The 15,898-nt window shown below is 40.5% G+C and overlaps 1 protein-coding gene across 1 annotated transcript in view; it reads right to left on the reverse strand.

Moving 5' to 3' along the window:
• Window positions 1–15,898, reverse strand: part of TNR (tenascin R) — a 107,991-nt gene that overhangs the window by 24,554 nt on the left and 67,539 nt on the right. The window contains 6 exon segments of the mRNA XM_036757525.1: window positions 10,252–10,384; window positions 11,027–11,157; window positions 13,945–13,966; window positions 13,968–14,047; window positions 14,050–14,089; window positions 14,766–14,905. Of these exon segments, the coding sequence (XP_036613420.1) occupies window positions 10,252–10,384; window positions 11,027–11,157; window positions 13,945–13,966; window positions 13,968–14,047; window positions 14,050–14,089; window positions 14,766–14,905 (546 nt within the window).

Raw genomic sequence — 15,898 nt, forward strand, 5'->3', positions numbered from 1 at the left:
TTCCATATCATCCTAGCTACACTGTGATCTAGTTCACACATCTTCATCTTGTCCACATGGATAAAAAAAGACACTTGGTCAATTGACTGAACGATAACAATTTTCATTTATAAAGTACCTTAAGGTTTATAAAATGGTTTCTTTTCAACAAGCCTAGGAGGTAGGTGATACAATATTATTATCCCTGTTTTAAGAAACTGAAGCTCAGAGAAAGTAAGTGACTCGTCTGTTGTTACACAGCTAGAGCATATGAGAGAGAAATGAAACAGGCCTTTTGTTGTATATATTTTGTAGCTTGCAACATTGTTGAAATTATTAAATTGTCTCAGTTTCTTCAGAGATTCTCTAGGAATTTTAAAGTAAGTCATCACATCACCAGCAAATTGGAAAGGATCTATAGATCAATACTATTAGTGAATATCAATTCAAAAATGTTAAATAAAATCCTGGCAAAAAGATTATGGCAAGTTATACAAAAGTCATTAACTATGATCAAACTGAGTTTACACAAGAAGGGATGCAAAGATAGTTCAACATTAGGAAAACTAACATCATATTAAAACCAAAAACAAACAATACAACTCGATTGTATCAATATATGCAGAAAAGGCTTTTGACAAAGTACATTCATGCAAGTTTGGGTATCACAGTTATGTTTGTCTCATAAAAGAGTGTGGTAGAAAGGTTTCTTTCTTAATTTTTGAGAATAATTTTTGTAGTATAGGAATTAACTGTTCATTAAAAGTTAAAATTTACTTACAAATCCATTTGGACCAGGGATTTTTTGGTAGTTTCTTTACGTCTAGTTCAATTTACTTTTATGATACCAGATTATCTAATATCCTTATTTGGTATTCTAATTTGACATTTTATAATTTTTTAGATAAATCTGTATTTCTTTTGAATTCTTGGTGTTGTTGGCATACATCTGTGGATAGCAGGTTCTGAGGATTCCTTTCATTCCTTCTGCATTTGCTATGATTTCACCATGTTCATTTTTTATTCCATTCATTTGATTTTTCAACATCTTTTTATTCATACTGACTATAATTTTATCATTTTTGTCTTTTCAAGAAACAGCTTTTAGTTTTATGTATCAGTTCTATGGTCTTTTTGATTTCCAGTTTATGTCTCCTCTACCATTCAAGATCTTCTCCTTTGAGGTTATTTTAGGTTTGTGTATTTGTTGGCGTTCTCATTTAAAAAATTGCATATTCACTTCACTAATCCTCTCTTCTTTCTTTTTCTTAGTATGTGCTTGTAGGGATCACATTTTTACTCTGAGAACTGCCTCCACTGTATCTGAGAAATCTTGATTTGTTACCTCATCATTATTATTTATGTAGTTGTTAAGTATTTTTATGTTTTTTTTCTTTGCCCCACTCATCTTGGTCTATGGCTTTTGTTCTCTGAATTGATTGCTATTTTTATTACATTATAGTGAGTAAAGGACACATTTGTTGTTTCTGCCTTTTATTAGATATATTTGCAATTTTCTTGTGCCTTAATATGTGGTCTATTTTTGTAAAAGCCCCATTTAGTGCTACTAGGTATGTATAATCTCTAGTAGTCACATTCAGAAAGTTCCATAAGTTTGTTTTTAGCTCTAAAATCTTAATATGTTAATTCTATAATTTAATTTTTATTTATCTCTCTTTTAATTTGTCAAATTCTGAGGGAGAAAACATTAAAGTCTCCTATTCTTATTGTGTTATTATATTTTATATTTCGTTAATTTTTACTTGATGAATTTAGATGCTAAGTCATTTGGTACATATACATTTAACATTGATATTGGCTCACTGTCTATGTTCTTTTAATAATATAATTTTCTTTTTATCCTTAGTGATACTGTGAACTCTTACTTTTGCTTTTTTTGATAGCATAACTGCTACTTTACATCATGTGAAGCATAATAATTTTGTCCCTACACTTAGTTTTGTTTGAGCTACTTTTGATGCAACCCAGTTCCTACAGATTATCTCCTCCTCCACCTATCCCTGAAATCCCATTTAGTAATAATAACTACTAACATTTATATAGCAGTTACCACGTGCCAGAGACTGTGTTAAGGCACTTAACAAATATTATCTCATTTGATCCTCACAATCCTGGGATATAGGTCCTCTTATATCCTATTTTACCAATGAGGAAACTGAGGCAAAAAGAGGTTAAGTAACTTACCCAAGGTCATACAGCTAGTAAGTGTAGGAGGATGAGTTTGAACTCAGGTTTTTCTGATTCCAGGCCCAGAGCTCTGTGTACTATGGTGCTGCCTAGCTGACATTTGTCATCCTTTCCCTTAATTTTTTGGTTTTTCTTATTATTTCCTTATCTTTCATTTAGTTTTATTTCTTCCCCCTCTTTTCCCCTTCTTTTTCTCCTATAAGTGGTCAGTTCAGAATTTCCCTTTCTCACCCTCCTCTCCAGCTTCTTTTGTTTTTTAGCTCCCCCCTCCTGTTCCTTTTTCTAAGAATTTCTTTTTTCTTTTCACAAATTCTCTTTCTCATCTATCTTGAAATTTTATTCTCGATTCATGGTTCTATATCCTTGTTTATTCCTTCTTTGTTTTTCTCTTGGAATTAAAGTTCCTGAAGTATAAATTTTGAGCTCCCTCTTCTAACCAGTTTCTCTGTTATTGCTTTTATGGATCTTTTCCCCGTTTCCCTTTTCTTTCTTCTTTTCTGTTATGCTTTACTTTCAGGAGTTTCGATTCATGAACGAAATAATGTGGGTAGAAGCAGTAGCTCATGTTGGAAAACGCCCTGAAACTCAAGCCTTTGTCTGCAAGACCAGCATCCTTGTCACTGTTGCACACTGGAATCCACTCTCAGAATCTACAAGCAATCATGATAAGTATTCATACAAAGAAAGTTATCAGATACATGGGAAAATTAGAAGGAGTTTCCCCCTTTTGGTGCAAGATGATATCTGGGCTAGGAAAACTTTTGGAAAGAAAATATTTTAGCTAAATATAGTTATTATAGGAGTTAGGATAGAAACAACCTCCAATGAGCAGGACCCTGAAATGTCTCATGGTTAGGTGTTTCCCAAGGTAATTGTATTATTGATAGTGTTGCTTCAATCACTGGAAGAACTGTTCAGAAATGACTTTATGTAGAACATCCAGAGGGTGTTCGAAGGACAGCAGTGAGTCAGAGGAGAGAACAAAGGGGGGAGGAAACTAACCCTGTTCCCAATTTGGCCGCTAACTCCTGTTATGACCTTGGGTGAATCAGCTGTTTAATGGTACTACTTCCCCATCAATACAGGTAGAGATGGTGATTGTCCTCACTGGAGACACTGTGGTATAATGGATAGAGTGCTGGGCTTGTAGTCAGGGACATCTAGGTTCAAAGACTGCCTCAGGTATTGCTAGCTGTATTATCCTGGCAAAGTCATTTAACTTCTGAGTCTCAATTTTCTCATCTTTAAAATAGGCATAATAATGGCTTCTATTTCACAGAATTGTTTGTAAAGATCAGATAGGATCTTATATGAAAAGTGCTTTCTAAATTTAAAGTCATCTATAAATGCTAGCTATATTCCTATTATTTTAACCAAGATCATAGAAGTAATGTAGCTAACAATAACGATAGCTAGCATTTATATAGTGTTTGATAAGATAATGTAGTTATTAAGTAATATAATTAATAAAATAGCTAGCATTTATATAATGCTTACTAATGTAATCTAATTAGTGATAGAATAATAATAGCATTTATATAGTGCTAGGTTTGCAAAGTACTTTTCAAAGAATATCTCATTTGATTCTCACAACAACCCTGAGAAGTAGATGCTATCATGATCGCCATTTTACAGTTGAGGAAACTGAGGCAGACAGAAGTTAGGTACCTTGCCTGAGGGTCACACAGCTAGTAAGTGTCTGAGGTTGGATTTGAACTCAGATCCTCAGACCTCAGATCCAGTGCTCTTTCTAGTGTGCTAATGTTATCTTTGGAGCTTCCTGGGCTCTTAAGAAGAAATCAAATTAGTCAGGAGGGAGAAATGGGAAGAACAGTGGTCTGGCCATAGGTAAGAAGAAAGAAGGAAGGAAATAAATATTCATTAAGTGACTACTATGTGCCAGGTGCTGTTATCCATTTGATTCTCACAACAAGGCTGAGAAGTAGATGCTATTATGATCCCCATTTATAGTTGAGGACCCTGAGGCAGACAGAGGTTAAGTGACATGACCAGGGTCATTACAGCTAGTAAGCATCTGAGGTGAGATTTGAATTCAGGTCTTCCTAACTCCAGGCCCCAGCTGTACACCTAATTGCCCCTACAGGATAAAGTATCTAAGAATTTTAAGGCATCTCGGGATAATTTAGTCCAACCAATACACAAGAATAACCCGTAACCATCCTAGGTAAGTGTCCATCTGACCTTTCTGTGATCAACTCCAGTTAGAAGGAAGCGAGCTTTTCTCTCCCAAGGCAGCTCCCTCTACTTTTGGGCAGCTTGCCTGCTTAGGAAGTTTTCCCACATTCAACTTAAATCTGTTTCTTTTCAGCTTCCCCTCACACCTCTTCATCTTGCCTTCTAGGACCAAGCAGAACAGGTCTAGAACGTCTTTCATGTGACAGACCTTCACCTATTGGAAGACAACTACCATGTACCGACCCTCCCCCTCATCTTCTCTTCTCCAGGCTTACGTATTCTCCAGTTTTCTCAACTGATCTTTATAGAATAAAGTTCACATTCATTGAAGTTTTTGATGACAAAGGAGATGGAAGCTTTAAGTATCCAGAATTTTCTCTCAAGTGAACAGCTCAATCCCTAGTGATAGTGGACAAATATGGAGGTATCGTATTTGAGTGTCGCTCACTTTTGGGTGGATTTTGCCTATTGACACAATTACTATTCTCAATATTGTCCATCTCTCTGTCTGTGTATTTTATATATGTGAGAAGTAGATTATAAAAGTGGCTTCAATTTTATTAGCCATCAGTCTCACCCTAAGGAGAGAACAGGGTGGGAGAGATCTCTCTCCTCTCTGAAGGTGCTGAGGGGAAAAAGTGCTTTATCTTGATGAAGTCTGCTTAAGCTAGCCAGCCACGTAGGGGAGAAGGGAAACCATCACCCCTCTACCCACACATCTCCCACTCATGCTTACTCTTCCCTTTGCCTTTTAAACAAAAACTCAACTTTTCTCTTCCTAAGAGCAGAGAGATAATAATGTGAATGAATGCTCCTCTACCCTGAGGGGATCACTCTCCACACCCACTTTTCCTGACTAGGATATTTCTGCTAACTACATGAATTTTCCAGATATTTTCCAACCAGGACCCAGAGCTTACTACCTTCCTGATTGTTCATAGCTTTAAAAACAGATACCCTCGCTAAAGTGAGCCTCCTGGGCATTACAATAGTGCACCTGGGACACCATAGACAAAGGACCCGAGGGGCCCCACGTGAAGGTGGCAAGAAAGATACTTGCCCATCTCTGGGCACATCCACAACCAAATGTCTTCATTTAACCCCAAGGTCAACATAACCCATTTTTATCAGCTCCACAGGTCTCTGAAGACAGGTTTTAGCGAAAGCCTTGTTTGCTTCTTATAGCATTAAATCAGACAAAAGGAACTGCCTTGAAGATGATCATTTCACCAAGCCCTGTTGCTCTGTGGGGAATATTTGCTTCCTCATTTATATTCATGTCTTTAAAAGACAAGTAGACCTTGGATGAAATTTCAGGCGACAGTAAATTATAAATAATGTATCCATATTTTTTTTCCCTTTCCATACTACTTGTATATAATTCCCCCCTGAGTCTTGTGCAAACACTAGAGACAACAGGACAGGCAGCTATTAACATGATGGAAGGAACGAAATAGTTGTACATTGTGTGGCAGGAACACAGAAAGGGAAGACATCTTGATCAAAAGAAGTTTTTGTAATATGGTTTTTTTTCCTCCTCTTTTTCCTTTTGGAGAAAAACCCCACATTTCTTAAATCAGGCACAAAGAGTGTGCTTAAAACAAGTGTCTTATCTTTTTTTTTTCTGCTGGGAATGGGTGTAGGACCTGCCAAGTGATGGATCCTTCTCCCTCTTGGGCTCCCAATTTTAGGCTCTTTTTCCTGGGTCAGTGTTTTAGAAGGTGTTAGGATGTGCAGGCAATCTCCATTAAAACCAAGCAATGCCCAGAAACTCCATTACCCACCACTCAGAAATCTCTGACCTTTCTTACCACTCAGATCTGATGGCAACAAAGATGCACCCACTTGTCCCAATGCTGGCCCTAGGCAAGGTGGTGAAAGGAGGTGATAACTTCTCAGGCTTTGCCCTTTTCTGGTCCTTTCCTTTTCTTGATATTTTCCCTAGCCTTGCCTCAGGCACTTAGCGCTTTTGTATTCTCCTTCTTTGCCCTCTATCAAAATCTGATTTCAGAAAATAGCTGAACTAATTTGCACTATGGTGTAATGACAATCCCTTACAGGATCAGTTTTTTTGTACTCAGGGCAAGCAGCAGGAAATATGCACTCTGCTGAGTGTGGTGGGGCTGTGGTGACCCCAAGACACTAAGATGCAACTGCTGAGGTGGGGAAGGGGCAACACAGAGCTGGGCTGGGTTGGAGCTTACCCTGGATATGGGCTGCCAAAGGAGGAAACCTGCTTCTAGGTATTAAGCTCAGTTTTTTTTTTCTTTTTCTCTGCTGAAACACTGTAAGTAATATTAGCACTCTGGGACAAAATTCCTAGTCATGCCATACTACTTATAGCCTGATATTAGTGCGTTTGAGTGGGTAAGGGGCTAGGCTTCACCCCAGAAGGAGCAGCTAAATGGTTCCTGGCTTTTTTTAGCTGGCAGGTTGCAGACTTTCTCTGGATACAAAGATGTCACCAAAAAGACAGAAACATTCTGTGATATTATCATCATGGCTCATGACAACTAGATGTAGCATTACCAAGACATGAATTAAAGGCTCACACTGCATAGAGCTAGCTACGAAATTTGTGCATTTTGGGGGCTGAAATTATAAATTTGTGTCTAATAAATATGCAAATAGAGAGTTTCTTTCAAGTACTTGCCATCCATGTCTTTTTTTTTAAGGGAAATAATTCTCTTTAAGTTGTGCCTCACTTCATTAAAAATCCAAAATCACAGAATTCAAATCTCAGAACTGAAAGAGACTTCAAAGCCCCTCTAAGCCCCTTAAACCAATAAGTTAATTAACAAGCATTTATTAGGCACCCTTTGTACTATATACCAAGTACTGTGTTAGTCCTTGGGGATAAAAGTCTCTGATCTCAAGGAGCTGACATTCTTGTAAGAAAGCAATACGACACACATAGAAGTATAATTGAATATATACCAAAATGATGAACAGGTAATTATTATTTTTGGGGTGGTGGTGGTGGAGAAGAACTAGAAACTGTGAGGGTCAGGGAAGGCTTCATGTAGAAAATGGTGCTGAGCTGAACCTTGAAAGATACTAGGGACCTCTAGAGGTAGAGATGAGGAGGGTAGTTCCAGGGTGAGGGAGAACCAGGGCAAAGCATAATGGAGACAGGAGATGGGGTACAATGGAAGACGGCCACTTTGGCTGGACAGGAGAACATATGCAGGGAAGTGATGTGGAACAAGACTGCAGAGGGAGGGTTGGGATTAGATTGTGAAGGATTTTAAACATGAAGAAAAAGCAAAGGAAGAGAATGGAAGGGAAAAGAAGGGGAAGGATAGGAAAAGAAGAAAAAGGAAGGGAGGAGAATATTTGACTCTAGAGATAATATGGAGCTACTGGAGTTTGTTGAAGGGGCAGGGTAGAGAGTGACATGGTTAGACTCATGGTGCAGGAAAAACTACTTTGGCAGCTGTGGGAGGGTAGGTTGGAGTTCGGAGAGGTATGAGGTAGGAAGATCAATTGTTGGCTCTTAGAATGGTCTTGAGCAGTTAGATGCACAGAGGAAAGAGCTTAGAGTCTGAAACACTTTCTTCCTGAGTTCCAATCCACCTCAGGTACTTACTAGCTGTGTGACCTTGGGTAACTCACTTAACCCTGTATGCCTCAGTTTCCTCATCTGTAAAATGAGCTGGAGAAGGAAATGGTGAATCATTTGGTATCTTTGACAAGAAAACCCCAAATGGGGTCACAAAGAGTCACACATGACTGGAAAGCAATTGAACAAGACTTGTCAAGGAAAGGGAAGATAAGGACAGAACTAGGGTGGGAGCCATGAGAATGGATAGAACCCATGCTGAAGTCATCTTTGACTCTTCCCTTTTACATCACTTTAATCAGTAGCTACTTGCAGCTGATTGTTCCTATCTCCATGATATCTCTACTTCTTCACCCTCCTTTGCATTTCCACTATATCCACCTTGACCCAGGCACTTATTTTTACTCTTTAACAATCTTCAACATTTAACAATCTCTAAATCCCTCATAATCCCTAGGTCTGTGGCAGAGAATCTCCAAAAGTGACTTGGAATGAAGACTCTGAAGGATTATTTCCTTGTAGTGGGGGCAATGCAGGGAAGATCTTGAACCCAGAGCTCAGGCAGGATATCAGTTTTCTAGATTTTTTTTTACGCCATTTGAAAGAGTGCAGGGCTGAGCATCATTGGCTTCAGCCCCTTAAGAGAGGCAGGGCACTTACTGCATGTTACTTGGTAAACATGCTGCTACGGCTTCCAAACCGCTACTTCATGACCTAACTCTTGATCTAGACCCAATCTGAAACTGGATGTGTAATGTGGGGGCTTTTACCCACTTCTCTCTAGCAATATGAAGATGGCAACTTAAGGAAGGAAACTAGCCCAACAAGAACGATGGTGTGAATACAGTTACATGCATGCGTGCACATAAGAAGCTAAACACTCTAGATATGCATCTTGGATGTACACTAATACACATGTGCACATGCACATACGTGAATTATATGCAGCAGGTACAGGACTCAGAGCTGGACACGGTCATGATAATCTATGTCCTGGAGACTAGGACAGGACCTTCTTTTATAAATCAACCTGACTCCATAATTCTGCTGTTCCATGGCCATCTTCATGCTATGTTGCTGTGCATGCTTACTTTTCCTCTTCTTCCTCTGTTTTCCATGTCTAACTGAATAAAACAACCAAGTCAACACCATCATTTCTGGAAAGAATATGTCGATCAGTTGTCCTGTGGCCAAGGGTATGATGGTAAATGTTTAACAACCAGCTATCCATAAAAAAGTATGCACTGCATACTTTTGAGTTTAATCTGCATTGTTAATATTTTCTCCATAGTTTTCTTAAGTCTAGACCATCAAGCAAACAACAAAACAAGCCCTGGCTTGTAGCATTTGCTGATTCTCAAAGTGTAAATGCTCACACTGAAAAGTTAACAATCAGTTCTGCAGCTGGTAGGAACTGGCACCAGCACACCCTGACTATGGCCCACCTCACTATCCCCAGGGCTTCCTCAACAAAAAGACCTCTCTCAGGCTACCATTCTACTAGCTGTGTTGTGTTCCCTTGTTGGAATGTCAACTTTTTGAAGGCAAAAGATGTCTTGCTTTTTGCATTTATATCACCAGAACTCAGCACGACATTTGGTACATAAAATGCTTAATAAATTAGTTTACCATTATTTATTATTATTTGCAAGGAAGTTAGGTAATGCAATATATAGGGGACCTGAGTTCAAATCCTGTCTCAGTCACTTACTAGCTGTGTTACCCTATGCAAATCACTTGACTTCTGTTTCCCTCAGTCCTTATCTGTAAAAGATTGTTGTGAGGACAAATAAGATAGCATTTGTACGGTACTTTGCAAATTTTAAAGTTATATCAATGTTAGCTAGCTATTGCTATTCATTCATTCACTCATCTATTAATTTATAGGACATGTTTCAGCTTTGTGTGTTCCCTGAGACAGAGAGAAGAATAGATAAAAAGTCTGTGAAGGCAAGGATGTGTGGACCAGGTAGAAAGGATGGTCTTTGGTGGAATAGCCCTTTTAAATTAAATCAGAAGAGGAAAACTGGCTTCACTTGGTGTCCTTCCTCGAAGTTTGTGGCCGCAGAGGAAGACCTCTGCAGTTTACCATGTCTTTAGCCAAAGTGATCATGTTTGTAGGCAATGCTCCTGGAGGAGTGAGTGCAGAAGTAGCAGAAATAAGTTCCTTGGCAGGAAGAGGCAGCTTAGATTCCTTCAGGCATTCCACTGAGGGCCAGGACTCAGCCTAGATGATGAGGGACCATGTTGGTATTTGGGGGTGTGAGTGGGGGAGTGAATATGTGAAAGCCCAATCATTTCCTCACCTGTGGTGAAGCTAGCAGAGGTGATCACACTGTGAACAGCATCCTGGGCTGACTGCAAGAGCACTGTATATTCAGAGTTCTCTGAAAGTCCCTCCAGACGGATCCAAGTATCTTCTGCATCCACAATCAACTCCTGCACGACATCAAAAAAAAAAGAGGAGAAAAGGAAATCATGGTTCACAGAGACATGGGCAAGCTGGTATCATAAAAATCATCATGTAGTTCTACTCTGTCTGGGGGAGGGGGGTTCAGATATGTTACTCCACTTCTATCCAGTGTATATTTAAGAACAAATGCAATTTAATTTTTTCATTACTTCCTGAACCATTTAGACCATGGGGGAACCCATGCTAAGAAGGACTGTCTAGGAATCCCTTCTCTGGGATGGCTCTACCCATTCTCAAATTTTCTGTTTGGGGAACTGAATTATCTAGAACCATCTACATTGAAGATATCTACCCAAAATTTGTCACATCTCCTCTTCATTGTTTGATGTGTAGACACGAACTTTGTGACAATAATAAGAAAACTCAGGAGCTTCCCCATATGTAAAAAAAAGGGTTTGATCAGAGGATCTCTAAAGGCCTTTAAAGCTCTAAATCCTATGACCTTTTTGTTTGTGTCATGTAGCTCACCTTGGCTTGACCAAATTGGTGAAGAATGGCTGAGGCCTAGCCCTTTCCCTCTGGTATGCATTCTCCCCTAATTGTTTTGACCCTTCACTCCTGAGTGATTGGCATGATTGGACTCAGCCTTCCATTTATTCACAACTCACCTTCCGGCTTCCATCATTGGATTTATAGGTCAAGATGTAGTTCTCAATGTCTGCCATGGGAGGCTGCCAGGAAATCAGGGCACTCTGTCTGGTGACCTCACTGGCAGTCAGGTTTGTGGGTGGATCCAGAACTGTAAGAGAGAGAGAGACAGCGAGAGAGAGAGAGAGAGAGAGAGAGAGAGAGAGAGAGAGAGACAGAGAGAGAGCGAGGGGGAGAGTGAGACAGAGACAGAGAGAGACAGAGAGAGAAAGGGTTCAAGAGCAGGTAGGCCACATGCCCTCATACTGTTCATCCATTTGTCTTCTTGGCTTGTACTTGTCTTCATGAGTCTTGCTCATTCTCTGACCCTATTTTTTAATGGGCAGGGAACGAGTCTGTCTATAAGGAACCATACTTCAAAAGACATTGGATAAATGCAGTGGTTTGCTCGTGAATGCTTAACAATTGGCTCTCTAAAAAAGATTGCGCAGTATGCACTTTAGAGTTTAATCTACAGTATTGGTATATTCTCCATTGCTTTCTTAAGTCTAGACAATGAACAAAACAAAAGTCAAGCCTTGACTTGTAGTGTGTGCTGATTTTGAAGGTGTAAATGCTCATATTGAAAATTTAACAATTGACTCTCCCAAGCCATTGTAAACTAACTCCAGTACACTCGTGTCAAGTTCTCATTTTAAGGACAGTGTCCAGGCCAGCCCTGTCTTCAGTCTTCTTCTGGCTCTCCTCCTTGCTCTCTGGACCTTTTCCACCATAATAGTATGCAGGTAAGTCTCTCTTCACCCCCTCCCACATTGTCCCCCACCATCTCTCTTTTGTGTTTTGTTCCTCCATTAGAATATTCAAATCAACTCTAAAGGACTAATGAAGGAAGTTGTGTTCCAATAATCAGGGTGCTATGATGAGTCAAGCTGGAGTTTGTCGGGTAACCAAATCAGTGAGGCATGGATTCCAGGGAGTAGGTGGAAATATTCAAAATCATTGTGTTGGTGCTGCCACAGGCCCCCACAGGCACCCCTGGTACCTGCTTGGTCTTCTTTGCTTGTGTAGACTTTCTGACCTCTGGCTTGATGCCTCACCTGGATTTTGTGGTGTGCTCATACCATCTGCCCCCTAATGAACTGCCCTTGTGGCTGTGATACCTTCCTCTCCAGACCTCTGACATCCATCCGGCTCTTCTGGATCCCCAGCCTGACCCTATCTATCAGACCTTGCTGCATAAGCCCTGTCATTACAGAAGCAGCTAAAACAGATTTTTATCCTGGTTTGCTGAGAGCCGAAGCTCGCTCTCCACTGGCCCCTGTGACTCACTCAGGTATAAGTGGCAGTTTACAGTTGCTTGTTGTAACCCAGTAATTATTGGACTAGTTTCTATCCTTCAGTGCCTCATCATTCCACTGTTAGAAAAAGTCCCTAGCACCTGACCTGAGTGCCTCCAGTCTCCGAGAATTGTACTAAATCAAAAGCCAAGGAACACATCAGAGACTTGAAGCTGCAGCTCTGTCTTTAACAAGCGGCACTCAGTCAATGCTTTGCCTCTTTATGGGCTGAATCACTCTCATAGTCACTTCTCTATGTTGATGACATTTATTGTATGGTATGGTACTATTTGTGTGTTATAGCCTTACTACTAGGTTAGATTTGATTCAAGTCGACTCGACAAACATCTATTGGGTACCTACCGTGTGGCAAAACGGTGCTGGTCTTTGGGAGTACAAAGACCAAAACTGTTAGTTCTATTAGATCTGGAATTGTGTCTTATTATTTTGGTTGCTAACACAATGCTGTATAAAAACAAAATTCACAGGGTAACCAGATCCAAGGGACTCACATCACAGGTGTCTAATAACGGCCATTGGATGGATGAATGGACAAAACTAATTATGCTCAGCCCTCAAATCCTTTCAAAATATTTTTAATGTTTTTTAAATCTTAGAATCAAGATGTCCAATGACCTCTGAGCTTATGTCTTTCCATGGGTATTTGCATTCTAAATAAAGGGTCCTTGTGGGCTCATTTAAAAAATACTACTACTAATAAACACTAGCATTTCTATAGTGCTTCCGGATTTGTTAAGAGTTTTGCACGTTCTCATTCTGGTCTTCACAACAGCCTTGCGAAGTGAGTGCTATTATTATGCCTGTTTTGCAGAGGAGGAAACTGAGGCTGAGAGAGTTTATAAATGACTTGGCTAGGGATAATCTGTAAGATGCCGACTGACAGCCACAGGTGCTGCAGCCTTGGAGTGAGGCTGATGACTCTGTGCATCTTCGCCTCGCTTAAATTCAATTCATGGGGGTAAGTCAGGCATCAACCCACGATGTCAGTGATCCTCTTTGAAAAATGAAGGACGGACAACAATAACTGACAACTCAGCAAAGAAAGTTTTGTCACCAAAGTTCCTGTTACCGTTAAATAGTCAATATCGGAAACTGATAGGTTTGTCACTGAAAATGACAGTGGAGAAGAAGCATTTCATTACCATCCACTTTTGCTGCTGCTCCTTCCCAACCAGGGGACCTTTCCGTCTGACTTGCAGCTAAAAGCTTCCATGTGTTGTCTCCATTAGAATGCGAGTTCCTTAAAAGCAGGAAATGCCTTGCTTTTTTCTGTTTTTATCCCCAGCACTTAGTACAAAGCTTTGTATACACAGTAATGCCTTTTTGCATTATTCATCCGTTAATAGATTCACAAAGCTTGTAAATGTTGGAGGAAGGATTTGAGCTCAGGTATTCCTGACTCCAAGTCCAGCGCTTTAATCCTGATGCTACCCTGCTGGTCTCAGATATTTTTTTTCTTCACAATACTACCCTAAGATACCTGGACTGAAGGCCTTTAACCTAGTCTAACATATGGAACATATCATCTCTAACACAGAGATGCACCCTTTGGGACATTAGGCCAGTGATCGGGCACTTACGGGTGGTGAAGTTGGTGTTGATGGGTGCTGCTGGTGAGAGGTCCATTGGTGGCATACATGGCGATTGTGTAGTGAGTATTAGGAAGCAGGTCCACAAGCTGTACTCTTCATTGATTCCATCCACTAGGATTGTTTTCCCCGGCAACTGAAATGAGGTGCATATGGTTATGAACTGAATAAGGAATCCCAGCTCAGAAAAGGCCCACTGGAAACCAAGGCAATATTGCTAGATCATAAGAAATAAGCCTGGAGCTAGGAGGGACCTTAGGGATCACCCAGTCTACACCCCTTCACTATAGATGAGGAAACTGAACCCCACAGTGATTCAGTGACTTGCCTCTAGTCACACACACAGGTAGGATTTGAATGCAGGTCTTTTGACTTTGGGTCCAGTGTTACTTGTGGCCTTTCCCAGGCCCTCCTCCTGAGGTTGCCATCTATTTACGCTGTGTATAATTTTATATACATTGTTATTTGCATGTTGTCTGCCCCCTCAGAAGATGAACTCCTTGAGACTTGGGACTGGGTTTTTGCCTTTCCACGTGAGCACAATGTCTGGCACATAGTAGGTGCTCAGAGACTGCTTGTTGACAGACTGACTGACACTGCTTTTATGGTTTGGGTGCCTTCTGTTATATTTTACTGTGTTTTTTTGCAGGGTGGGGGGAATTAGAGAAAGGCTTCTTCCTCCTCTTGTTCTTAGATTTATCATCACTGCCTTGTGGCTTCATCTCCAAGCAGGATAGTTATCCTACATCCTTCCCCAGTGGCCCAACCCAATCCCAGGGCACACGCACATGCGCTCACACCCTCCTACTCACCCAAGTTTGGAGAAACCTACCTGTGAAGTGCGTTAGTACAAGGACGTAGTTCTCCACTTCACTCACAGGTGATTTCCACTGTAGCAGGGCTTTTGTTGGGGTGATGTTGGTGGCAACCAGATCCACGGGATTGTCCATGGCTGAAAGGGAATAGGGAATGTCAGATGAAAGAGGTAGGGGTCAGGTAGAGGGAGGGGAGGATGAAGAACAGCAGACCATTACCGGGCAGGACTCTGTTAGGCACAGATCACAGGTTTAGGGTTGGAAGGGGCATTAGAGATCACCTAGTCCAACCCCTTTGTTTTACAAATGAAGAGACTGAGTGATGTCCTCAGACACCTGAGTGACTTGCCAAAGTTACACACTTAAGAAAATGGCAGAACTAGAATATGTATCCATGTCCTCTGATGCCACAATCCTAGGCACAATCATAAAGCGGGAAGGCTCTTCTTTCACACCATGCTTTCTCCCAGAGAGCCAAAGAATGTTAGACCTGGAAGACACTGTAAAGACAATATGGGCCACCCTTTCATCCCATTTTATAGATGAGAACACTGTCTGGAGAAATAGTGACTCATCCAAAGTCACATAGCTAATTAGAGTCAGAGTACCCAAGTTTCTTGACTCTGAATCCAATGCTCTTTCCACTGTCACCCTGGTTCTCTCATTTTGCCATACCCCCTCCATTTGCTTCATGTATTCATTCCTTTTCCAGTTCATTACCTGAGCCAATAAACTAGCATTATTGAGCAGCTGTTCAATATATGAACACATAGTATAGTCCTAAATACTGGAGGGGGAATATAAAACAAATACAAGGCAACTCACCCTCCAGGAGTTTATAATCAAGTTGGAAAGAGAAGAGAGGTACTGGGAACCAGTTAAACTAAGTTTTATCTTGTTAGGAAGGAAAGCAATCTGATAAACCCCTCTTACTAAAGGAGTTAGTGATTCACTTTATTCTTCTGATTCTATTTGCATTTTAATGTCTTCAAAAAGTAGTGTCTGGAGAAAGTCAAGCTTTCAACCAAAGGAATGAACCTTGCAGGGCAGAAGTGCAGACAGCCTGCATGGCACCTGGGGCCAGGAATACTGGAGGTCAAGTGGACTTTCCCAGTACCACTCTGATCTCA

The sequence above is a fragment of the Trichosurus vulpecula genome, chromosome 4, assembly GCF_011100635.1.
Source record: "Trichosurus vulpecula isolate mTriVul1 chromosome 4, mTriVul1.pri, whole genome shotgun sequence".
NCBI lineage: Eukaryota > Metazoa > Chordata > Mammalia > Diprotodontia > Phalangeridae > Trichosurus > Trichosurus vulpecula.